This window comes from Lagopus muta, chromosome 5 (assembly GCF_023343835.1).
Source record: "Lagopus muta isolate bLagMut1 chromosome 5, bLagMut1 primary, whole genome shotgun sequence".
Classification (NCBI taxonomy): Eukaryota; Metazoa; Chordata; class Aves; order Galliformes; family Phasianidae; genus Lagopus; species Lagopus muta.
Window position 1 is genome coordinate 41,614,963 of NC_064437.1, and position 23,717 is coordinate 41,638,679.

The 23,717-nt window shown below is 50.8% G+C and overlaps 2 protein-coding genes across 5 annotated transcripts in view; both read right to left on the bottom strand.

Annotated features, from left to right (window-relative positions):
- CDH23 (cadherin related 23) overlaps positions 1 to 13,336 on the bottom strand; it is a 129,658-nt gene extending 116,322 nt beyond the window's left edge. Inside the window, exons 1-3 of one of the 4 annotated variants that reach the window (XM_048947161.1) lie at positions 11,418 to 11,591; positions 6,034 to 6,105; positions 4,150 to 4,227 (exon numbers count right to left, since the gene is read on the bottom strand). In XM_048947161.1, the coding sequence (XP_048803118.1) occupies positions 4,150 to 4,227; positions 6,034 to 6,105; positions 11,418 to 11,547 (280 nt within the window). In that variant the 5' untranslated portion in view covers positions 11,548 to 11,591. Of the gene's footprint in view, positions 1 to 4,149; positions 4,228 to 6,033; positions 6,106 to 11,417; positions 11,593 to 12,045; positions 12,146 to 13,250 lie in introns of those variants that run through there. The other 3 variants (XM_048947159.1, XM_048947160.1, XM_048947158.1) reach the window with 3 other exon arrangements.
- A 2,893-nt stretch (positions 13,337 to 16,229) lies between these two features.
- SLC29A3 (solute carrier family 29 member 3) lies at positions 16,230 to 23,492 on the bottom strand. Its single transcript, XM_048946669.1, has 6 exons — positions 23,348 to 23,492; positions 22,449 to 22,700; positions 20,144 to 20,226; positions 19,632 to 19,858; positions 18,698 to 18,860; positions 16,230 to 17,861 (listed from the first exon to the last, which is right to left on the bottom strand). The coding sequence occupies exons 2-6, from the start codon at positions 22,686 to 22,688 to the stop codon at positions 17,201 to 17,203; spliced, it is 1,374 nt and encodes a 457-aa protein (XP_048802626.1). The 5' UTR covers positions 22,689 to 22,700; positions 23,348 to 23,492; the 3' UTR covers positions 16,230 to 17,200.
- Between the last annotated feature and the right edge of the window lie 225 nt (positions 23,493 to 23,717).

Consider the following 23,717-nt stretch of genomic DNA (forward strand, 5'->3'; position numbering starts at 1 on the left):
TAGCAGTGAATTCCCTTCTTGTAGAACAACTCACTCCCAAAAGGACTGCAAGTTCCCAAACTAGCCAGATTTTTATTTATTTTTACAAGCACTCCCACCCTGTTCCCAAAGCATGAGCTATTTGCAGCACTTTTACCAGCTCAGCAAATTTCCACATAGAATCACAGAACCACTAATGATGGAAAAGACCTCAGATCACTAAGTCCAACCCCAGCCCATCCTCACCTGCTTACTGAGCCATGCTCCTCAGTGCCACATTTCCACTGTTTTTGAAAACCTTCTTGATAACACAGGAAAGGGGATTGCTGAGCCTTGTAAAAAAAATTGCTGTGGATTCCCCCCCTTTCATCCTGCACCACCCAACCCCAGCAGCTTTGCAGAAGTCAGTCCTTCAAATTCACCCTTCTCTTCCACTTTAAGACAACGTTATTCCAGTGATGCTGAAATGTCATTCCTTTGATGAACGGGAAGCAGGATTGCTCTGGTTTGAGCGGTCCCTTTTGTCATGCAGTTTGGGAGGCAGTGAGGCATGAAAGCTTTCATAGAACTGCAGCTGAATTGAGAGAGGTGGACACAAGGCTGCTTAGGGACCCGACGTGACTGATATCTTCATTTCCAAAGCCCATCCTGCATAAAGTGAACCCATTTGCTGGCCAATTAGACCCTAGTCACTGTATGACACTATGATGACATTCCTTTAGGGGGACCCAAGCAGCTAAGCCCTGCAGCATCCAGAAAGCCCACACCACCTGCCCCAGCAGGAGCACCAAGAGCAGCTCTGGGAGTGACAGGGGTGCCCCATCATCCTGACCCAAAACCCCATCTGAGGGAGCATCAGAACTCATCCTACAGAATGCTGGCATTACTTTGTGCCTCTTCAGAAGCAAAAGTATCATTTGAAGCAAGCCTGATGTTCTCCATTCCAATCCTCACCTCCAGTCTGCAAAGAGGAGACCCCACCATGGACCTCCATTTCTTACAGGGATAGTAGCAAGTACACATACCCAAAGCTACAGAAGCCACAGCAGATTTGCCCTTCTTCTGCTTGCAGACCCACCTTCTGATGAACCCAGGGCTACAGCAGTGCCACCCCTTCTATGTGCCAATGAGCCAGAGTCCTCCAGCATTTTGCCCAGCATCGATATCTATGCTGCTCTCCATTACCTATGGCCCTCTCTAATGTATGGCATTAAATGAAATGGCCCTTGGAATGATTTTGCTCAAGGCAGTGAGTAGTGCAATAAAGACAGACAGCTCCTCTCCCACAAGCTCTCCCTCCAAGGGCTGTTAACCAGCTATTACTTCTACTTTTGGAGCAAAACACTACGCTTTGGCTACTCTGATGCCTGTTGCTCCATTTCTTCCAATGCACCAGATCAAATCAGCAGGGGGAAGGTTTAAAAAGCAGCAAAGCTCTCCCCCTGCACACAGTTGCCCATGCATCCATGACATCCCCAGCACCACATCTCCCTATCCATGCCCCAGCCACCCAGCCCATCATCATCCCTCCCCCTATCCAGGCTTCCCCTGGCTCTCCACTCCCGACTCAATGGCACTCTCTCTCCTTCAGCTCACGTTTCCTATTCCCAATGCTCCCGTCCGGCGCTCCCCCTCTGCCTGTGTGTGTGTTTCATTACTTCTGGGTGAAATAGCTGACTAGAGGGTCACTCCACCTGAAAATTGCTCTCCCCGGACCTAAATGAAACAGATGGGCATTGATGATGTTTTCAGAGGAATTAATCAGCCCGGACTGGCGGCAGCGCCGGCAGCTCCATAGTCCCAATCTCACCTAATGAATTCCGAGTTCTCTGTCTTAATAGCTCCTGACAAGACTAATTTACTCCTGTAAGTGATTAGAGGGGGGAACGATCTCTTAATTGTTGCTTAAGATTCCTCTAGGCATCACATGCAGTGAGTGGGGATGCTCACTTTGTATGAGGTGTCCTGTGCCTGGGCACATCAAAAGATGTGAAGAGGGCTGCAAGGAGGCACACAGCCAGGGCTGCCCTAGCAAGGGAAGGATTTGCTCTGTACAGGGACAGCTGAATGCTGCATCCACATCCCTAGCACTGAGAACAGGAACTGGGATGCTGAGGATGCTGCAGGAGGGTACCAAGACCAGGTGGGAGCTTCAGACCTGGCTCAGCATGTGGCAGTGACCTTTTTTATTCCAGTGTCATCTGCAGCAAGCATTCACTCAATGCCACGGTGATGAGTGCTTCTCAAAAACCTCAAGAAACCATTGGGCTCTTGCCAGCTCCGCTACATGCCCCCAGCTGGGTACAAGAAAGGTACTGCCAGGTGATGCTTTTTTTCCTGTCAGTTAAGAACCCTCACTCTGAAAATATCTACCAACAGCAAAATAAAACAAAACAAGCACTTTGTCAACAGTTTCAAGGTTGATGTTTCCCTCTGGTGCATCTGGAACCAAAATCCCAGAGCACCAATATCCTTAAGAGTGAATTTCATTTCTGTTCAGTGTAATACAGAGTTTAGGAAAAATAAAAAATAAAAATCAGGCCCCAAATGTAATGCCAGGAACAACTTTATACACACAATATCTCGCTGGAAAATAGACTTTCAGAAATCTCCAGTCATTTTTCACCAGAATAGAAGTTCCGTCAAATTCCCGTAAGGTATTTCAAGCTCAACTACTCCAAGAGCCACACGCTCGGTCAGGAAGCGTTCCCATTAACCTGCTCCCAACCAGCTCCCACTCCTACATCCACACAGCTGCTTTCTTTCCTGCATCTCCCTCAAGCCATGCTATGATTTTGCAGAGCCCTCCAATCTGAGAGCTCTGGTGAGGATCTGAGCACAGCAAGAACAGTTGTTGAGGATGCTGCTCAAGGTGGTAGATGGAGGTAGGAGCACATGAGAAGGGGCCTCCATCTACTTCTGGCCACCCTTCTGTAGTTGCTCACGAGGGCTTCCAATCAATTCCTCCAGCATTAAAGGCCCGTCATGAGCACTGATTGAAGAGCACAAGCTTAATGGACTGAGAGTCTGGAAAAAGGCTGAGAACGATCAGGTCGATTTCTGCATTTACTTCAGACCAATCACTACCTAAATAAAGAAATAAAAAATAAGGTACACGTGCCAATCAAATGATGACCAAGATGGTTTTGTTTTTTTTTTTTCTTTCAAGGGCACCAACACATACACGCGTGGATGTGCACCACAACCTTGCCCAAATTCCCAGGCATCCAGCAGTGCATTTGAGATGCTGCATGCTCAGGTATTTGCAGGAGGAAATGAGGAACAGAGAACGAAGCGCTGGCACAGTGAGAGATGCTCTTCCCCATTTAAACTCATCCATCCCTGCTTGGGGAGACTCAATCCCTCACTGCCTTGCCTCACTTTGGGCCATCCATGCCTTCAAAACTTGTACAACTCCTTCCTTCTGCCCTCTTCCAGAAAGTTATGCCCCGCAAGCCTCCATTCCTGAAGTCTTTGTCCTTCTGTGGCAAGGTCCAGCAGCATGGATGGTTCCAGCCATGGTGCTGGGGCCAGGGCATCACCATGTCACCTGACCACATGGACCACAGCCAGAGCCAAGGACACTGAACTTGCCCTGATGGTCATTAGGTGCTGCAGTGCCACTGTGAACTGTCCCAAAGATGCAAACGCACTGAGGCTCCTCTCAGTGCTTTTAATCATGACCTACATCTGGAGATCCTATTTCCATCCATATGCATTGAATGCATTCAGAGCTCACTGCTGCCAGACTCACTCATCTGCTTATAGCAGTAGGTCCCACAGCACAACACAATCCTTCCCCACGTGGATGGGAAAAGACCCCATCCCGCACCACACTGAGTAATCAGCTAAGTAACAACCACAGAAGCAAGAAACAACCACCACAGAAGCAAGAAATGGGCCTAAGCTTCCCATGCACAGAGCATTTGGGACACACTCCCAAGCACGGAGAAGACCTAAACAAAAGCATTCTAGTCTCCAAAGGCAGCCAGAAAGAACAAGGCAAAACTTCAGCCCCAGCTGGCAGTATGAATCCATGGGCAAAAAAAAACCCCAAACCCTCAACCAACCAGTAATGATCAAATCTAATCACTTTTTAATTATTACTACTACTTAAAATCTTGTCCAACGTTGGGTTAGCTAAACCAGCCAGCAACACACAGCACTTACCCACAGGCGTGTCCTCATTGATCAGCAGGTAGGTGTCAAAGAAGTAGTTTATGAAATAGGGTAGCCGGTTGCCCTGACCTGGGAAAGGAAAAAGAGCAAGGAGTTATTTCAGCAGTCAGGAGAATTATTTTGCAGGTAGGAGAATCTTGGGGCTCAGGGACAGGCTGTTGGGGGATCAGATGTGGCTGTGCTTGGGATGGTGAGGGGCACCCCTAGACCACAGCTGGTAGATAGAAGAGGAGCAGAGATGGCTTCTACAGTAGTCATGAGCTTTTTTTTTTTAAGTAGTTTTCTTGGGAAGAGGCAAAAGGGGATGGTGACAGAGGGCAGCAGGGCAGGTTTAATGAGAAGGTGTTGGGATGGTGAGCGTGAAGAAGGTGATGTATTGCTGAGAACAAGTGGAGAGCAAGAAAACTCAACACCCTCGAGGTGATGAAGGGAGGCGAGGAGATGGATGATGCTTTGGCAGGTTAAAGAAACAACAGGAAAGTGTCCCTTCAAAGCCCAGATTAACACAGGAACAGTCTCAAAGCAAGTGTGATCTGCTCTCATGTGCCCCAAATCCCTCTCAAGGGAAAAACACTGTGGGCATGGAAGAGGGACACAGCTTGGGCTCCTCTTGGGCTCCCCTTATAACACAGGGCTGACCATAGCCTAGAGCTGGGAAAAGCTGGAGGTGGGACCTGGCTTTGGACTGCAAATTCCAGGAAAGCTGTCACCTTCCTCCATGCTCCTGTAATCCAAGAGCTTCTCCAGGTGGCACCAGCCAGTTCCAAGGGACAGCAATGAAGATGAGTTTAGAAGAGCGCAGCCAGCCAATGCTCTCCAAATTGCCTCCAAATTGCCTTTCTTTGCCCCTTGCAGAGCAGTGACAGGGCAGTAAGCCGCCGAGGCTACATGCATCCCATACAGCGCCGCAGAGATTGACTGTGCCTGTCAGTCGCTGTGAACGTCCTACACCAGGCGTGCAATCAGGCTGCCAATCTGGCTGAGCCATCTTGAGGCTCCAGGAGGGGAGAAAAGCACTCACTGCAAAGGGCACTGTGCTATCAAGTGGACACATGCTCGCTATTGTTTATCAGCGAGCGCCACACGAGCAAACACCCCTGCAGGCCCCTCAAAGGCAGCTGGGGGTTAGCCCATTCCTGCAACAATCCCAATTTTCATGGAGCTTTGCTCTGTGTTTTGTACTCGCACACCCTGCCAGAGCTCCCGAGGAGATCGGGAGCATCCATCACACCCCATGTCCGCATGCCCTGAGCTCTTCCCCCTCCTGCAAGCTGGCATTTGCTCCAGATGGAAATACAGGAGAGGTTGTGCAGTTCATGGAGGAGTTATTTCCCACACAGCATACATTACAGCACTGCTCAGGTAATAATTTTGCTGCTGAAAGCACAGGGAGAGTCCTGCCACGTGTTACAGAAATACCTCTGCTGTTAAGCAGCTTGCAGGCTTCTGGTTCACGTCCTTGCCTTTTGTCTGCTTCCTTATGCATCCTTGCATAAGATGATCTGTCACTAGCTGTGACCTCTTGGACACACAGCTGGAAATTGCCAAGATCTTCCCACTCCAATGCACCAGGAGCAGGTACCACTATTGGGGTCACCTGCACATCACCCTCTTCCTCCTCTCATCCCACTTGCCCTCTTCAGAAGGGGACATTGATGTAAGACCAGGCAAGGTGAGGTCTTCTAGAGAATAATTTGTCACATTGCCAAGTGAGGGCAGGGGAAGCAAAAGGAGCACCCCAAGCTTTTTGGGGGATTCCACCATGCCTACAAACCCACGTGGTGGCAGAACAGACAGCTACTTGGCAAACAGCTAGCAGCCAGCACATGGGTTGGATTCCAACCACAGCACTCAGCAACCACAAGCTTCACTTACCCAGAGGGATCAGCTCCAAGACCAGGAGGGACAGCAGAAGGTTGCTGGCAGCAATGCAATGCTTCATTGTTCCTGCCAAAAAAGCAGCTCACGTCAAGCCCAGCATATCACAGATATTGTCTCATGCCCCCAAAGCAGGCTCAGGGACACAGCTGGCACAACACACACAGATCACTATTTTGTAAATGCTCAGCTTCCATGCAGAACATACCACCCAGAACCCCCCCAGCACATCAGGGGAGCTAAGGAACCAGCAACACTTCTGTACTACATTAGGTTCCTTCAAGCTCAGCTGTCTGCTCACATAGGACACAGTTCAAGGATGGACTCAACAGTGCCAGCAAAGGGCCACACTGGCTTAAAATTGAAAGAAAGGAGGTTTATATTAGATGTTAGGGAGAAATCTTCACTCAGAAGGTGGTGAGGCACTGGCACTGCTGCCCAGAGCTGTAGGTGCCCCATCCCTGAAGGTGCCCAGAACCACATGCACCTCTCAAACCAGTAGGGCAGCTGCAGAACCAGAAGCAGGCACTGCAGGGGCAGACCTGCCCACATCCTGCTTTGCTCTAGGATTTCGTCCTTTTTTCATCCCATCACCACCCTCAGAGCAGCAGGGTGCTCAGTCCCAGCCTGGCATGAAGGGCTGGGTGCTCCTCAGAAGCTTCAGAGTAATTGCTACATGTATTTCATTTTTACTGATAGAAACGTCAGAGAAGACAGTTCAGTTCATAACTCTGTCACCATCTCAGCAGAAAGGGCCTTAAATTCCCATTTCTTCAGCTATTTCCCCACAAGAGAGGTTCCAGGAGAAGGGATGCACAGTCAGGAAAGACAGCACGTTTGGGACCCTCAGCACAAGCCCAAGAAGAGAGCTGGGGTCCTTACATCCACACAGACAGAGCTGCCACCCCAATCACTGTCCAAATGGAGTGTTCAAGCCCCTCTGCGTTCAGCAGTACAAAAACACTATTGAGAAAAACACTAACTTTCTGCTAAAATAGCACTGCTATAAGCTCAGGTGAGCAAAAACATTATTCCCTGGCTTCACAGACCACATTTAAAAAGCAACAGGGCGGTGGAAAAACAATTTGTGTGATGGAAAACTAAAGGCAGCTGACAGCATCCCTTTTGAGTGCCACGATAAATCTAAATATTGTACATTCCAAGTCAGTCACTTCATTATGTAAGTAATTGCCTGAAATGTCATTTTGATTTTTGTCTGTCTTCATTAATGCTGCAGCTCTTCACCAGCTCTCAGAGGCAGTTCACTCCGATACTGCAGATTTCGGAACAGGCTTGAGGGATCTCGGGGGAGAACTTCAAAACTTGTGACTAGGAGCATATTAAATCACACCTTCTGCCTGGAAGAGGCTCTGTGTAGGAAGCATTCGGAGCAACACCCGACATAATGTCTTTGGGCAAGTAATCTCTAGGAATTTACTGTGGTCTCCCGGCTGCAAAAGCACTGATGTTAAAGCAGAGAGCTCCCAGCCTGCTGGCAAGCGCTCCCCACGGCACGGGAAGCGGCAGACAAAACTGTATTAATAGAATGCAGATGCAAGCTGGAGGAGGTTCTCCTGCTAGAACACTGTCTGCAGAGGACTTGAGCACTTGCAAGTTCAGCTTCAGCCTTTTTGTAGCCCAGAGAGAACCACACAGAGTCCCTCATATACATAGCACAGCTTTTGGAATTGTCCCACCTGTTAACCCAGGAGGAGCTGCAGCAGAGCCCAGCAGTGCATATCCAGCAGGATTTAAACCAAGCAATATTGGCAGCCTCTGTAAACACTGACTGGACTCAGCACATTGCTCTCAGGGTGCTTGAATGCTGGCTTCCAGGCCATGCACCTGCACTGGTTGTTTTGAAGTGTACTGTTAGGGTGCTTGCATAGGAGAACGCTGTGCATGCACACAAAACACACTGAGCATCCTTAATTGACTCCACTGTGTCCTGCTGCCAGAGTTGCTCTTGCATTCAAGGTGCTGGTGTTGGTAAGTGGGCTTCAAACCCAGAGCCCCTTTCTCTCTGTCCTGGTAAGGAGATGTGGCAAGAGGGAACACGCATGGGTGAAACCCTCCTAAAAACCACTGCAGGAGGAAAGCGAGCCCCAGGGTGAGCACCCACTGCCCTTCTTTTATGCATCACCACTGACCAGACCCAACCCTTGCAAGCATCAATATCAAGCCTCAACCCCTGTACTGCCTGCAACACGTCCCACCTTCTTCACTGTGCTGCTCCCCCACGAGTAGCATTGTTTAAAAAAAAAAAAAAAAAAAAAAAAGTTGATCCCTAAATTTTTTATTTTTTATTATTTTTTTTTTAACTGACTTCTTAGCCAGGTCTTCACAATAAGTGTAATTCCATGTGTTGACTTGAGCAATACACAAATCATAATTCCTAAAAATAACAAATGGCAGAATAGGGTAATCAGAAGTAAATTGATATTGATAAATAAGCTTTTCTCCTGCGCAGTAGGTGGTTTATTTTAATCTAATGAGTTTTATATTTTCTGAGCTTTCAGATTCCATGATGAAGAGCCGTCCGCACCAGAATTACGGAGTGCTTGGAAATATTGTAATTTTATGGCTCATTTTGTCAGGACTCTTGAAAATGAGATTTGTTCCCAGTGAAAAAAAAAAATTGCCCCTTTTTTTATTATTATTCTCTTCCCTGTGGTGAGGGGAAAAATTCCCTTGTTAAATAAACACAGGGCTGTCCGTTGGGAAGGGACGCACAGCTGCCACTACTTTCCTCTACCAGAGTCTGCAGAGAAGCTCCCAGTGTCTGCAGCAGCTCATTCCTTTCTCCAAGCAAGGAAGTGGAATATTTTTATTTGCTTTTCCAGTAGGAAACAAGCATTAGCAACAAAACATATTGTTTAACTGAAAGATCTAGATTAAAAGAAAACACTGTGTTTGAGCAGAAGCTTCTGTACCTTGTTCCACAGAAGAAAACTTTGTCATAGGTGGAAGTGCTGAACTTGAGTTCATGTTTTACCCCAGCTGCAAGTGAAATCACAAGTGCCATAACAGCCCCAGTAGCCACACGGGTTTGTGCAAGCAGAACACTCCAGCTGCACGACTGCAGAGCATCATCTGGTAGCACAGCATTACAAGTCTGAGTATCACATTCACTGCCTCGTTCATGCAATGTTAATAACACCTCTGGGTCTTTGGAACATGGCACATCACCCCACTGAGGCATAGCCACCTGTCCTGCCATACTTAAAGGCAGCTTCTCTTGCGGGCAGGCAAAAGAAACGGACAGGGCAGCACTGAGTCCCCAGCAGTGGTTGCTACGCTGCCTATGGTGACTGGTTTCCCATCATAAAGCCTTGGCAAACTGGAGCAACAGTGGCACACTGGGATGAGGCACAGGGGCTGCACCAGCAGGGATGTGGCTTGGTGGTGATAGGCTGATGGTTGGACTAACTGAGCTTAGAGGTCTTTTCCAACCTTTATGATTCTATAACCAGAGCCCAGCTCACAGAGCACATACAACATGGTTTCCACACAATGGGAGTTTCTCTCCAGACTCAGTCCCAAAGAGCAGAGGACAAAGCAGCAAGAGGAAAGGTTCTGAGGGTCTGACCCAAATCTGCTGGGCAATGGGGGCTAAATGTGTCCTGCTCATGCCCTGCTCAGAAGGGAGGACAACTGTGAAGTGCAAATGAAAATAACACTCCCATCTAAGTGTTCCACACACGTGCAGAATAACAAATACTCCCAGTTTGCACATGCTATGTGACAGCTACTTGAGCAAAAATGCTATTCCAGCCCCATGTTACAACGTGCTGGGGATGCCAGACCATGGAGATCTGCAAGGCTTGAATGAGCCTTGTGGAAACCACCGAGATTCCCCATCTCAGCCACACAACCCACAAGGTAAAATAGGACCCTGCAGCAATGCAAGCAGGAAGGCACAAATTGTAAATATTTTTTATTATTTGTAGGTCATAGAAGCCCCAAACTAACCCTTGTCCTGTAGCATCGCTGGAATTCTTTTTGTGGGATGCTGTAAGGGGAAAAGGGAGGAGCGCTGGGGTGCACTTTGTAACATTTGTGCTCACAGATCAGAAGCATTAAAGCACAGCCTACATCCAGGCACACTGCTGCAGAGCAGGACTGCAGGCAGCTGGGTCGCTTCTACCCTAACAAGAGGCAACAACCCCATTCACAAAGCATTAGCGCTCCAGACCATCTGTGCAGCACATTTAAGAAACTTGATGAATGGAGCCCTTTTTCGGAAGTCCCCAGTGCCATGGCTGCTTCCTCCTGAGGAAGTTTTGCCTTTCCCTGCCCACCTTGCCAGACTGGGCACTGCCCCATAGCAGTGGGAGCCCCTCCTCATGCCATCTCCCTGATGCTTCCAGGTGGAGCCCTGGAGTGGGGGAGACAGACATCCCCCAGGCAGAGCTGGGTGCCCTTCCCAGCCCTGCTGCAACATACCGTTGGGCTCCCAGCTCCCACTTATCTTGCAAACATTCCTCACAATTATCACAAAAGAAAAGAAAAGAAAAAAAACACAATTAAAAAAAGTGGAGACAATCAATTTTTACAGTTTCTCATAAAGGGAGTGTTACAATTTAGCATTAAAACAACTTGCCGTTCTTTCCTGACACAATCTCGACTTTGTGCTACGAAACAGTTTGGGTTCACAACACTGGGGAGGGAGGGGGTGGAAAGAGAAAAACATGACTGGGAAGGGATTTCCTCCCTTCCCTCCCAGGGGAAGGAGGAATGGCAATGTTACATCTCCCTCCCCCAGAACAGCCGCCTGGATTTCAACAAACACATGCTTCCCATGGGAACACCACCGGGTGCATGACATGCTCCAGCCCCATCCCGTGCTGCTCTCATGCTCCGGAGCTGCATACATGCAGAGATGTCCCAGCACGGTGCACTGGGAAGGGCCAGGAGCACTGTGGGGACATCTGCTGTGCCCAGGGGACCTGCCACCAGGAGGGCTTTGGTGGCTTCACAAACACAGGCAATAAACCACTGCAAGCACAGCATAAAAACTTCTCATTCCAGCAGAGCACCCCCAGAATGACACCGTCAAGCCACTGGAGAAATTATAAAGGTTAGAAAAGCCCTGTCAGCTCATGCAGCCCACCCCCATCAGCGCCACATCTCCAAGGCTTTGCAACACCTTCAGGGACAGTGACTCCCTCACATTCCCCGTTCCATAAAAACAAAACCGACAGCCAGCAACAAAAATGAAAAGACATATAACTGTTGCCTTCTCCTACAGCATCTTCATTAGTCCCCCTTCTCATTCTCAGATCCTCACTATGCTAATATAAATTTGTCCGATTAAATGCCGACAACGAAGCCCCGCACCTGTAACCCCCAATTGCAACTGGGCACAGACTGCGATTTACCTTCCCGTGGCATCCTGAACCTCTCTCCGTGGATCGGAACAGAAGGATCGGTGCTGTCCAGATCAAACAACAGCGGGGAGACGCGGTCCCTGCCACAACCCGGGCTCCGTGGAAGGCAGCCCGATGCCATGCATCCGGCTGCTTTCACGGGGACCAGCCCTCCCTCACGAAGTTTGAGCGTTTCCTTTAAATAAAGCGGGATGCGTGCGGGGCAGCACTTCATGCGCTCAGGGGAAGATGATTTAAAGGAAGAGACGAGCGAGCAAAGGAGCGGGGGGATGTTTAAAAAAAAAAAAAAAAAAAACACAAGCAAAAGAACCACAAAACAATCTAAAGTGTTGTTTCTTGAGAAAACAAGAATCCACCCGAGGCGAGTTGGTCGCTTCGAAAAGCCTTTTTCCCGTTCCCTATGGGTACGAAGGGTTTAAAGCAATCCCTTCCATCGCGTTGGGCGCTGCTCGACCACCAGCAGCCCCGCGCACCCCGGTGCTGCAGCTCTCACCCCACTTCCCGCACCCGCCACAGTTGGAGAAGTTCGGCAGCCCCGCACCATCCCCGTCGCCATTCCCCTCCTGCTTCCCTCCTCCCCCCCGCCACGGACCGCGGCGGAACCCCCGCACCCCGTTACCTGCGGCGGGGCGCTGCCCGCAGGGACATCACCTGCGGCGGGGCCGCTCCCCCCAGCCGCGACGAGCGAGCCCAGGCGGCAGCGGAGGGAGGAGGAGGAGGAGGAGAAAAGGGTGGGAAGGAGCCCGAGCGGCGCGGAGGAGGCTGGCACAGTGCCTTTTGCCCAGGTAAGGAGTATTTCACTGCCTGGCCAGCAAAGTGGGCTCCCCTCTGTATCCCCTGGGGAAGGGGACCAAGCTCAGCACGCTCTAGGGGATGGAATCCAGGCTCCATACCACTATGATAAGAGGATTCAGGCTCAGCATCTCTCCCAGAGCATCTCCCACAGTATGAGGTCTAGGCTCAGCAAACCCCTGGAGCCTAGTGTGCATCCCTCCTGTGCTCTATGGGATTTAGGACCAAGTACCTCCCAGAGTGATGGAGTACAGGCTCACCATCTCCCTCCTCCCCCTTCTTCCCCCCTCCCCCCCAAACCCGCATTATGGGGCCCAACACTCCCCACATCACAGAGTTCATTCAGTCCTCTCCAAGATTACAGGTCCAAGCTCACAACCCCTTCAGAGCATCCCCCACATGATGCCCCTCCCACATCTCCCCATTATTACAAGATCTAGCTTCAGCCCTCTCCCAGAAAAGGGGTCTGGCAGCACACTGGCAGTTGCAAAGAAACTTCAGCTCAAGGCATGCATTGGGCACACAAGGTTTTAACTCAGCTTCTATTTCTGGTTTCTTTTCACATAATTAGCTTGTGCAGGAGGGCCAAGCAGGTCCACAAGCCCAGTGTAAATCATACATGAGTGGAACAAGATACAGGCAGCATGGTGGCATCAGTATCACGCTCAGAAGCACGCCAGTGCCTGCGTGCAGTTATTGTTCTTACACACCTCTCCCTTGGGTACCCGGTGTTACCAGGACAGTGCTACCAACACATGCTTCCACGCAACCCTCTGCAGAAATCCCTACTGATCTCATGGGTGGCTGTGGCCTTACAAGCAACAGGCATTTGAATGGGGACAGGAAGGAAGACAGGTCCCTGAGAGAATTAAGGCAGCATTGGTCACCTCATCTTTCCATAGAGTGGCTTATTATTCAGTGACAAAATTAGGAGATACACCCTCACTGCTTCACACAAGGAGCTCTTAATTAAAAGCACAAACAAGAGCACTTGGTATTGCTAAAGCCCCTCAAAGGCCCTTACACACTCACCTTCACATCCCTCTTTCTCCTGCAGCAGCTGGCAAATGCCTCTGCAGGCCCAGGAGGGGATAATTAAGCCCTTGCCTCTTGCACAGCTTCTGCTAATTATGCAATTACTTCGGCTCCTCCACTGATTGATCTGGGCTGGGCAGGGGGTTGCACCCTGTGCCCTACAGCCATGAGGAGCCCGCGGGGGGAGGGCAGGGCGGCGGCGGCGGCGGCGCAGGTCAACTCCACGTTGAAATGCATATCAGAGCCAGCCCATGAGTGTTCCCCTACAGCTGTTTGGGGTTAAACAGAGTCCCTACAGCTGAGTGCAGGCAACTCCCACAGCCTGAGATGCTGGGCAGTAATTTCACCTCGTGCCTTTTCTCTGGGTCTGCTCTCAGGAGCTCATCCCAAAGTTGTAGCTTTCTTTTGTTGTTTTTTTTTTTTTCTTTTTGTGGGTGACAGCGGTTGTCTGGCATCAAATTCACTTCTAAGCCCTCATTCAGGCTAATGTTAGGAACACACTGTTTACTCAGGAGTTACGGGTGGAGCAAAACGAAGCCCCCTGCAGAAGAGCAGAGCAACCGCTTTCCTTTTTCGTTCTCGCTCTCCACAGGCAGAGCAGGAGGTGCCATCTGCAGGCGCAGCACCGCGCGGCACCTTGTGCCAGCGCCTCACCACCCCGGCTCCAGGACGCTTCCCTTACATCCCAGCTGAGAGCAGGACTCGACTTCTGGAGATGCAGGTCCAATGGGCCCGACCACACGTTGCCATCGGGGTGATGAACAAGGAGAGAAACTTTCCGAGCATGCGTTGTTCTCGCGGCGCAGCCCAGCAGAGCACAAGCCGCTCTAATCACAAGCTACAGTCCTTCACCATCTGGTTAGAGCCTAATTACAAATGCAGGAAAATAATGTGCTTTACAATTGCACCAGTAAATGCTGTAAATGATTTAAATGCATGCATATGTTCCCTGCAGAATTCAGCATGCATCTGCGGCTTCTTCTCCTCGCGCTAGGCACACAAATCAAGGAAAAAATACCCAACTCTGACGAACAGAATGTCCCTAGGACGATGATTTTTATCCCTTCTTCTTCCCCCCTGCTGGAATAGCAAACGGGGCTTTTTTGTAACAATTCATTCAGCAGCGTTTTCTTCGCTCCCATTTTAAAAACTGTTTATCGCCACCGTGTAAATATAGTACAAATTACCCCATAAAGCACTCAGAAGGAGCACGGCAGCCGGGTAAGCCTGCAGCTGGCTGATGCTGTTTCAAAGCAGAGCCGTTGTGCAGGGCAGAGTGGGAGGAAGAGCTGCAGGGTCCCAGCTCTGCTTGGCTCAGCTGCCGGGAACGGGGCCCCCGAGCTGGGGTTTGGGGTTTCCAGTTGTGCTCTGGCTCAGGCTGCAAAGTCGTGGAGGTTTGCCAAACCAAAGAAAGCTTCCACTCAGCCGGCATCTGCAGAGGGGAAAACAGTTAAGGAATGGAGTGGGATGGGATACATCTTTCTCTTTAAGGGCTGTTGGGGGCAGTTCTGGCTGCAGACATCAGGATGCTCTGTGATGCTGCGAGGAGGCCCTGCATGGAGCTGTTGTCCCCACAGTGATGGGTACCACACACCTCCATCCTTGCAGTCCTAGCTCCAGGCATCAAGCCAACAAATACAAAGCTGCCACAGCTGCTGTTGACCCAGCATCCTGACCAAACACTAAAAGGATGGATCCTGCCCCAAAAAGCATGCACAGCAGGGCAGGAGGCAGTTTCTCATCTGTCCTGTCAGCGTGCATCACCACCAAGGCGATGCTGGAGGACAGAGAAGTGGTTTCAAAGATGCTTCCACCTGCCAAACGTTCACAGTGTTGTGCCAAGGGCTCTGGACCATGCGTTGCAGATGGAGAGGTGGCAGGAGGCATTGTTTCCATCACTCAGCAGAGGGGACAACCCACGTAAGGCTTTGGACATCAGAAAGTCACTTGCAACCCATGTGAGGCAAGCATCATGCCGTAACACCATTTCCTTTCCTCCCAGAGCACGCTGGTTGGCTTTAAAGCCATCAGAGCCTGCACACACAGACTCCAGAACTGGCAGCAGAATAGCTGGCACCACTAAGGACAGAAAGCACACAAAAAGGGTCGGGAACAGGCTCAGCCATTCTCTTTTAAGCACAGGCTGCAACAGATGCATCTCTTCCACTTCCTGCCCTTCCATCCAACCCCCCTCTGTACCATCTTTCCATTTTTGTTCTTCCATTTCACAGCCTCTGCCCTCCCGTAGCTGTTTGGCTATGGCGCCCAGGTGGGTGCAGAAGGCAGCACAGGGCACAGTGGCACCGCGGGCTGTTTTGGCAGCAACGTCAACCCTGGGCACTGCACAATCAGCAGCTCTTCCCCTTGGCAGCAAGCAGGCATCCAGGAGAGTTTTGATTGAGTTTCACCTCATGAGTCCATGCTCATGAATTCTGCAAGACTCTGCTCGGCTTGCTCCATGCCAAGCCCTGCGGAGATCATGGCAGTCCTTTCCCCAGCAGCCAGATCATAGTCAGGTTTCCTCTGCACCACACGAAGCCCTCAGCAAGCACCAGCCTGAACCTTAGCTGAGTGTCTGAACCCACAATAGCGAGGGTGAGAAGAAGCCAAGCTGGTATCATTTGGCTCCAGGCTGCTGCAAAGAACGTTTAGGAAGTCAGAGTGTTTGACAACCAGATTCACTTTCAGAACTACAACAGAGTTGCACCTCTCCAACACATGTCAATAGCAAAACACAGTGAAAACATTTACAGCTCTGCACATCTCTGTGAAGCAGCTGAGGAGGTGGTACGAGCTGGAGTCCATCTGGCAGAGCCTTTTTGGACTCTGGCTCCATGCAACTTGGCTCCATCCCATCATGCACATGGGGAGTGGCACCACAGGACGTGGTCAGTCATGGCAGAAAGGAATCTGAGTTGTGTCCCAGCCTGTGCATCTCCAAGAGAAATCACTTCAGGCACCAGCATTTACACAGAATTAACTTTATTACCAATGGTATCAGACAATCAAGTCCTGGTCTTGAGAGATATTTGGTAATTTCACTCCGTAACATCACGGAGAGGATGGGCAGATGTGGAAAGCAGCCAGTGAATGAATCAGACCTCATAGCACCTGGTATGTGGGGAAAACCAAACAACACAGAGCAGAGGACCTCTAACCTGCCTTTAAAAGCCCACCAAGGCCACCTGAAGCTAAAGACATAATGGTGGTTAATACCACCACTAGTGCTTGTGCTGTTGATTGCAGAGCCCACGTGTGCAAAGTCGAGAACTGCAAAGCTTCTCCTCTTAATCATACACCCTATTACTGGGTGTTACAGTAACTCACCCCCCTGAAAGCACCTGGGGACTGTCATGCCACTCATTTTCTGTAATTAATCAATTTTCTGTTGTGAACTCAGTAATTGTAACATCAGAACACCTTCAGCAATTCTCCCTGATTTTACAGATTTTACCTCTCAGCTCAGGCTAAAGACACATTAAAAACACAGAAGACCTCTTCACGTTTCAGTTTCCTTAGGATTCACCTGTAGATCAGTAGGGTAGTGTACACAATTACTGCCTTCACAACTGCACCCGGCAGCACAGAAAAGCAAACAGCCACAGGCTGGAAAAATCATCTGGAAAAATCAATGCATGAGGAAGTGCAAGTGGAATCTCCTTTGCACACACCAAGGTTTCCCCTTCCCTGGAGAAATCCCTCTGCCCTGCTGTTATTCACCCTCTAGGCTCACTGAAGGCTCCAAGGGCTGCAGTACCTTTGGTTCCACGCCACCATTGGGGTTTCATGCAGTGAGATGCCCATTTCCAGGGGCATTTCAAGGAGGGAAAGGTTTCTTTGACTGCTCAGACGTTCCCATTGTTACCCTGCAGTCAAGTCTTTTGGTCCATTTGCTTTGCTCCCAAACTCCCGGCTGGGCAAACTCAGAGCATCCCTCTGGCTCTTCCCTAGATGAGGTGCACCACCAGCACTGAGCATGCAGAGCCCATGGCCAGCCCCAGGACCAGATAAAAGCTCATCACCACCCCCGCTGCCTCGGCCAGCTCCTTGGACACGATCTTGGGGCCATAGATAAGGGCCAGCGTCCCCAAGTAGCCATTGCTGAGACCCAGCAGTGTGGTGAACACCACTGGGTAGATGTCGCAGTTGAAGAGCACCGTCCTTATGTGGGCCCGGGGCTGGTAATTGGAGAGGATGAAGAGTGGGAGGAAGATGGTCCTGAGGAGAACGAGGACAGGCAGCAGCCTGCTGTTGGGGCCAGGCGCCTGGATCCAGGTGGTGATCTGCCGCCCGCACCAGTCAGCAAAGTTATACAGCAGGAAGCTTGTCAGAGGCACAAAGTACTTGGTGGCCCACAGGTTGCCCGAGGTCTGGTGGACAGACTGGATGCTGGAGGAGAGCGAAGGGAAAATGATGATGGAGACAAAAAACACATAGAAGAGGCAGAAGCCAAGGGCGGCAGTCTTGTGCAGGATGGGGCGCAGTGGAGGGATGGTGGTGCTGTGGGGCAGGCTGTGTTCTGGGCCTCCTGGCTCTGCTTCATCCTCCATGGGGCTGCTGGGCGACGTGACCAGCGATGGGTGCTCCCAGTGGCTCCCCATGTAATACCTGAAAAATGGAGAAGGGAGATCATAGAGAAGTTGGAAATATGGGGTGGAGCAGTATCCTCACCAGCAGCTCGTGAGAAACACAGCTCAGTGAGCATGGTGATGATGGGCTAGATGATCTTAGCGGTCATAGGATCACAGAACCATAAGGCTGGAAAAGTCCTCTCAGCTCACCCAGCCCACTCCTACTGCCCATGTCTCTCAGTTCCACATCTCTACAGCTCTGCAATACCTCCAAGGATGGTGACAGCCCTACCTCCTTGGGCAGCCTGTGCCACTGCATCATTGCTCTTTTGGAGGAGAAGTGTGTTCTAATGCCCAAACTGAACTTGCCCTGGCATAACTTGAGGCCATTCTCTTCAGTCCTGTGGCTGTTACCTGGAAGCAGAAGCTGACCCCCCAACTCACCACTGCCTTCACTCAGGCACTTATAGAGAGTGATAAGATCTCCCATGCACCTCCTTATCTCCAGACTGTCCCATCCCAGTTCCTTCAGCTGCTCCCTGTAAGACGTGCTCCAGACCCTTCATAGCTTCACTGCCCTTCTCTAGTGTCCAGAGTGGACACACTCTAGGGCCATGTCCTTCTTGTAATGAGATGCTGAACACTGAAACACAGCACTCGAGGTTCAATCTCAAAATCATCAATAAAGATCTTAAAAAAGACATTACTAATATTTATCTTTTTCCAACTTGAATGATTCTATAACTCTATGATTCTATTCTTCTCCCCCTGAGAAAGCTCCCCAGAGGCTCAGCTCATGACAAGTTTCATCCCGAGGTTTTGGCCAAATGGAAGCCAGCAGTGCTGCCCTGTGCCAGAGCCCCTGTGCCATACCTGGAGTACTCCAGGCGGGGCAGCAGGAGGTACACCATGATGCAGACTACGAGGAAGATGTCCGCCGTGAGGAAGTAGGCCAGAGCACTGTCAGTCACGTCGGCCGCTGCTGCCAGGTCGATGACGGAGGCGACTGCACTGATTGTGCCTCCCATGGCCTGTCCTGCAAGGTGGCTGTTTGTGGGGAGTGGCCAAATTGGCCATACCAGAGGCCCCTCGAGCCCCCTCCATCACGTCACACCACAGCCAGCATGTGACCCAACCCAAAGGGCCATACTCATTAAAACACCCTTGTTTCAGCCCCAGGAAAAACGTTTCCATCTCCATTTGATTATTATTATTATTTTTTTTTCCTTTCCTCATGGTTTCTCAACACATTCCTACAGCACATTCATAACGTTATCAACACCAGCAAGCCTCCAGGGAGCTCATCACTCACAGCTCCCCGCGTGCCCCTCATCACTTATGGAAATGCATGTAAATGCTGAGAGAGGAAACAAGGCAACATTTAAGATTCCTCCAGATGCAAAGTGAGGAGTGAAAGGACACCATCTCCTCATGTGGGGAAAGCACAGATCATGCTGTGGCTTTGGCTGTGGGCACTGTGAGGGACGTTTTCCTTTGGGTAGGGATGGTGAAGGTCCATCCCTGCTGAGACATCAGCACTGGAGATTGCCGGGCATTTGCAGAAACGAGAGCTCTGACTCATGTGACCCACTATGCTTCTCGTTCAGCAACTTCCCTTTGTCTCAGTCTGCAAGTTTCTGGGTTTTTTTTCCTTTGTAGGGCAAAGTGAAGATTCCAAAATAAACACCATGTGACAAAATGCCAGCCACAAAGGGAATAAACCCAACCTACAGCAACCCACGGAACACAACTGCACCAGGAGTGGGAGATGCAGCAGGAGGGGACCCTTCACACTCAGGCCACGCACCTGCCAGCAGTGCCTGTGAGTTCCTCATGGGGAAGCGGCTGCTCAGGCCCAGGATGCTGCTGGTGAAGATGGTGGAGGCACCGCTGATCACCACCACGCAGCCAATAGTGAGAGCGAAGAAACAGGTGGTCCAGGAGGACGTATCCACCTTCACCAGCACTGTGATCACCAGGAAGATGGACAGCATGATGAAGAGGGAGGACAGGATACGGATGCTGGCAGGTACCCTGGGGACAGCAGGGAGGAACAACTCTGTGACCCTCCTCTAAACTCCCTGTCCCGAACCAATGCTCTACCCTCATTTTAAAACTGTAACTTAATAGGTGTGACGCAGGGAGCAGCATCTCCTCCACTGCGAGGATCAAATAAAATCCAATCTAAAATAAAGAAAGCCAAAGGTGGAGGAGATGACTGCTTGAGCAAGGAGGTTACTTGTTACACAGGCTCTCAGCTCACCCATGGGGCAGAAAGGAGAGAGGGGCAGAGGGGAAGGCAGCCCACCCCGCACGCACCTGTTGACCAGCAGGAAGTTTCCAACCAGGCACAGCACCGAGGGCACGGTCGAAGCGATGGAGATGTAACTCTCAAAGTAATCCTGCCAGGAAAAAGGGTGGGAAAAAAAAGGTCAGGTAGAGCAACACAGAGAGCTCTAGCTCCTAAATCTGGCATGACACAGCACAAAAGGTACTACTGCCCTACCCCAGCATGCAGCCAGGAAGCAGGAGGCATTTGGCACCTTTGCTCTCCCTGCTCCAGGTTTCTCTGCAGCTTTGCACCATCTTCTTTTAATCAGTTTACAAGCATGTTAATTTATTCCTCACCATCAAGAGCTTTACTGCAAGCGACGGGAAATCTAATAATCGCTCCTAGAGGGGCTGTAGACACAGAGATGTAAATGCCTGCACTTACTGCATCAGCTTGGGAAGCAGCAGGCTGAAAGCTCTGCAGACATACAATGAATTAGGGAATAGACAAAACAACAGGCTAAAACTAAGCCTTATTTACCAACCTACCCAAAAAAAGCCCCCGGGGATATTTAATACACTTCCAAGTTAATTTTCTTTTTGAGGCGGTGGTGAGGAAACAAAGCTTTAGAAAGCTTTGCACCAAGCAGAAGTACATCTGCACTTGCAGTGATGCTGTGCTTCAAGCACCACAGGGAAACACTCGTTTGCTTGCATGAGCAGCAGGAAGGGAATTTGAGAAAGTATTTAAGAAACTTGGGAGTCTGAGCTGCACTCAGTCACCCAGGGAAGTTTTACTCCACCTTACCCATAGCCAAATGCTGCTAGAAGAGAAGGAACAAGCAGACGTGTTTCAACTGCTATTGTTTCTGGCTAAAAGGAAAACGAGAAGGAAGACTATGAGTTGGCTCTATTTCTGCTGACTCTGCTATGGCCTGCATCACTTCTGTGGACGTGGTTTGAAATAAAGCTACAAAGCAACAGGATCACATTGTACCACTGACCAGCAGCAAGCATCGCCATAGCCAGAGGATGGGCGTGCAGCACACTGGGATGTGTTGGGTTTGAATCATAAATCATTTATAAGTTTTAAGCCTTTGGGAGAGTCTTTGCCATGGCCAGAGTGCTTTCCAGAAGGGCTGAAAGGGGCTGATAGCTTTCCTTTTGATTCAGATCAACCACCAGAGAAGACCCAGGTTGCTCTGTACTGACAGAAGCAACAACCCTCATGCTCAGGAGAGCAGTGTGCATTGATATGTTGGCACAACACCAAGCAAGGGAACAAACTCAACCATGCCCTTACACTGGTTACAAAACCGAGGATAGAGGCTCTACATAGAAAAAGGAAAAACATCTTTTTTTAACAGAGAAATGATCTGAGCAGGAATACAGCAATCCTTAAAATAGGAGTTTTTAGGATGGAGATGTCGGTGCTGGAGGAAAATAATGTTCTCTGGATGGGCCAACCTTCCAGGGCAATACTGCTCAAGCATAATGGGCTTTCATGATGCTGAGAAACATCTTCCAAGGATACCCATTTCACCCCAAAGCAGCTTATTAAAAAATTCCCTGGGACAAGCTTCCTGCAGAAGCAATAGGAGCAGGTGGGATGCAGGAGGACGGCATGCTTCGTACCCTGCCCTGAGCAGGGTACAGAGGAAGGGCCACTCAGCACAAGCCAGGCTGCATCGTTATGGTGTCCATCAGCTTAATTCACCGAGGATCCCCATCTACACCAGCACTCTGGTGCTCCAGCATTGTGGTCCAAGCACCATCAGTTGCACTGTGCTTTCTCCCCATCAAAAGAAGCCCACACAGCAGACTTGAGAGCAACCAGCACAGCCGTGGGTACCATACTTGCGTCAGAAAGCAGAGAAAACGTGGGTGTTGCACTGGGCTCTGTGCTTGTGAAAAAATGTGCCCAAACCACCTGAGCAAGCTGAGCAGCAGGAGGAGCCGATGCAGACTCATCGCAACCACGCTTTTTCCAACCAGAAGCTTTGCTTTGGAGAGGAAGAAAGGAAACGAAGGGAGGCCACGCCTGCTGGGAACACTGACATGCAAGGATGAGGAGGAGCAAGAGAAGGCTTTTGGGGGAGAAGACGGCTTTCTGGGGAGAGAAGTGCCTTGTGTGCCCACCTGCTAGCAAGCCTGCTGCCCCCAGTGTACATCAATCACAGTGTGACAAGTTCCACATCCTATATGCTAAGAGCCAGATGTTTGTGGCCTCAATAGCTACTCTGGTCACACCTGCCAGACCTTTTGAGAACCTCCAAGGTGACTCCACCATCACTAGAATGACACACTGCTTGGCTGTGTGTTCCCTTGGTGGTGCCAACCCATGTGCACTCACCTGCAGGTCAGAGGGGGCCGGTTCTGCCTGCTCTGAGCAGTTCTGAAGCTTATATGCCCAGTAGTGCTTGGCCGTGATGAAAAAGTTCCATGGCAGCAGCGACCCGATGCCCAGAAGGAAGAAGATCACATAAGCCCCATTGAGGTGGTCGCTTGGCTTCGGCTGGCTGGCTCTGTTCACTGAGGGCTCCTCGATCAGCGGCTCTTCATCTGGGGGAAAGCTGCTGCCCACTGGGTGCATGGCGCTGGCACGCTGCAAAACAGCCACGTGAAGGGGGTTAGCAGGTGGGAGGCAGCAGGAGCTGCCCCGTGGGTGCCCAGCAGAACCGGTACGGGGCTTGGGAGGGCTGCGAGCTGAAAACTCTGAAGGTGAGATTGAGACAAGTCCGCCACAGCAGCACCATGTGCCCATCCAGCAGGCAGCTGGGCTCCTGGCCACGTTCATCGCAGCTAATAATTAACCTGTACCTGCATTCACTTTTCCCTCTTGTAAGCAGGAAATCCAGCTCCTGCAAGGCTTGGAGGAACATCATAACAGCACATGACCTCAGCACATCAGGCTGTGCAGTGACCCATCAATCAGGCTTCTCAAAGCATCCTGGAAGCTGACCTCGTGCCCCCAGGCTTGTAAACTAACTCAGGCCGGTAAGAGCTTTGCTAAGCCACTTGTAAAACCGGTGCAACAGCAGCGGGCTTTGCAGGGCAACTGCACAGCCACGCAGCTTCGCCTGGCTCTGCCCGACGGACCCCCCCCCCCGGCAAAAGCTGCGAGGAAGGCCCCGTTAAGGATGCGAGGGGAGAAACTGTCGGAAAGGGGGGATTTTGCAGAAATCCTCCCAGCAAGATGGAGGGAAGCGCTGCGTGACATCCCACCACCCGCAATCCCGCAGCCCCACTTACTCGGGCGCCGCACACCCCGTCCGCTCCTTCCGTGCCGGGCCGGGCCGAGCCGGGATACGCCGCCAACACCGCCCCGCTCCGCCCCGAGGGGTGGCCCCAGCACGGCCCCCGGGCGGTACCGCGGCGGACGGAAGGGAAGCGGCGGGACGCGGCAGCCCGCCTCCTGCTCGGCGGCGAAGCTAGCATCACTTCCTCCCCTCTGTTTCCTTTTTCCCCCCTTTGGTTCCCGACGTGTTTCCACTTTTTTTCAAAACGTATTTTCAGCCTTTTTTTTCTCTCCTTCCCCCCGGCTTTTAATGGGGATAACGAGGGCACCGCCCAGAGCTTGGTTGTGGGGGAAGACGCCGAAGGTTGAGCACATCACCCCTTC

Excerpts from the sequence above, each read along its gene's own strand:
- SLC29A3 (XM_048946669.1), bottom strand. The coding sequence starts at position 22,688 with ATGCACCCAGTGGGCAGCAGCTTTCCCCCAGATGAAGAGCCGCTGATC. Across the intron at positions 19,859-20,143 it reads AACTTCCTGCTGGTCAACAG|GGTACCTGCCAGCATCCGTA; the intron begins GTGCGTGCGGGG and ends TGCTGTCCCCAG. Across the intron at positions 18,861-19,631 it reads CTCACAGGCACTGCTGGCAG|GACAGGCCATGGGAGGCACA; the intron begins GTGCGTGGCCTG and ends GCCACCTTGCAG.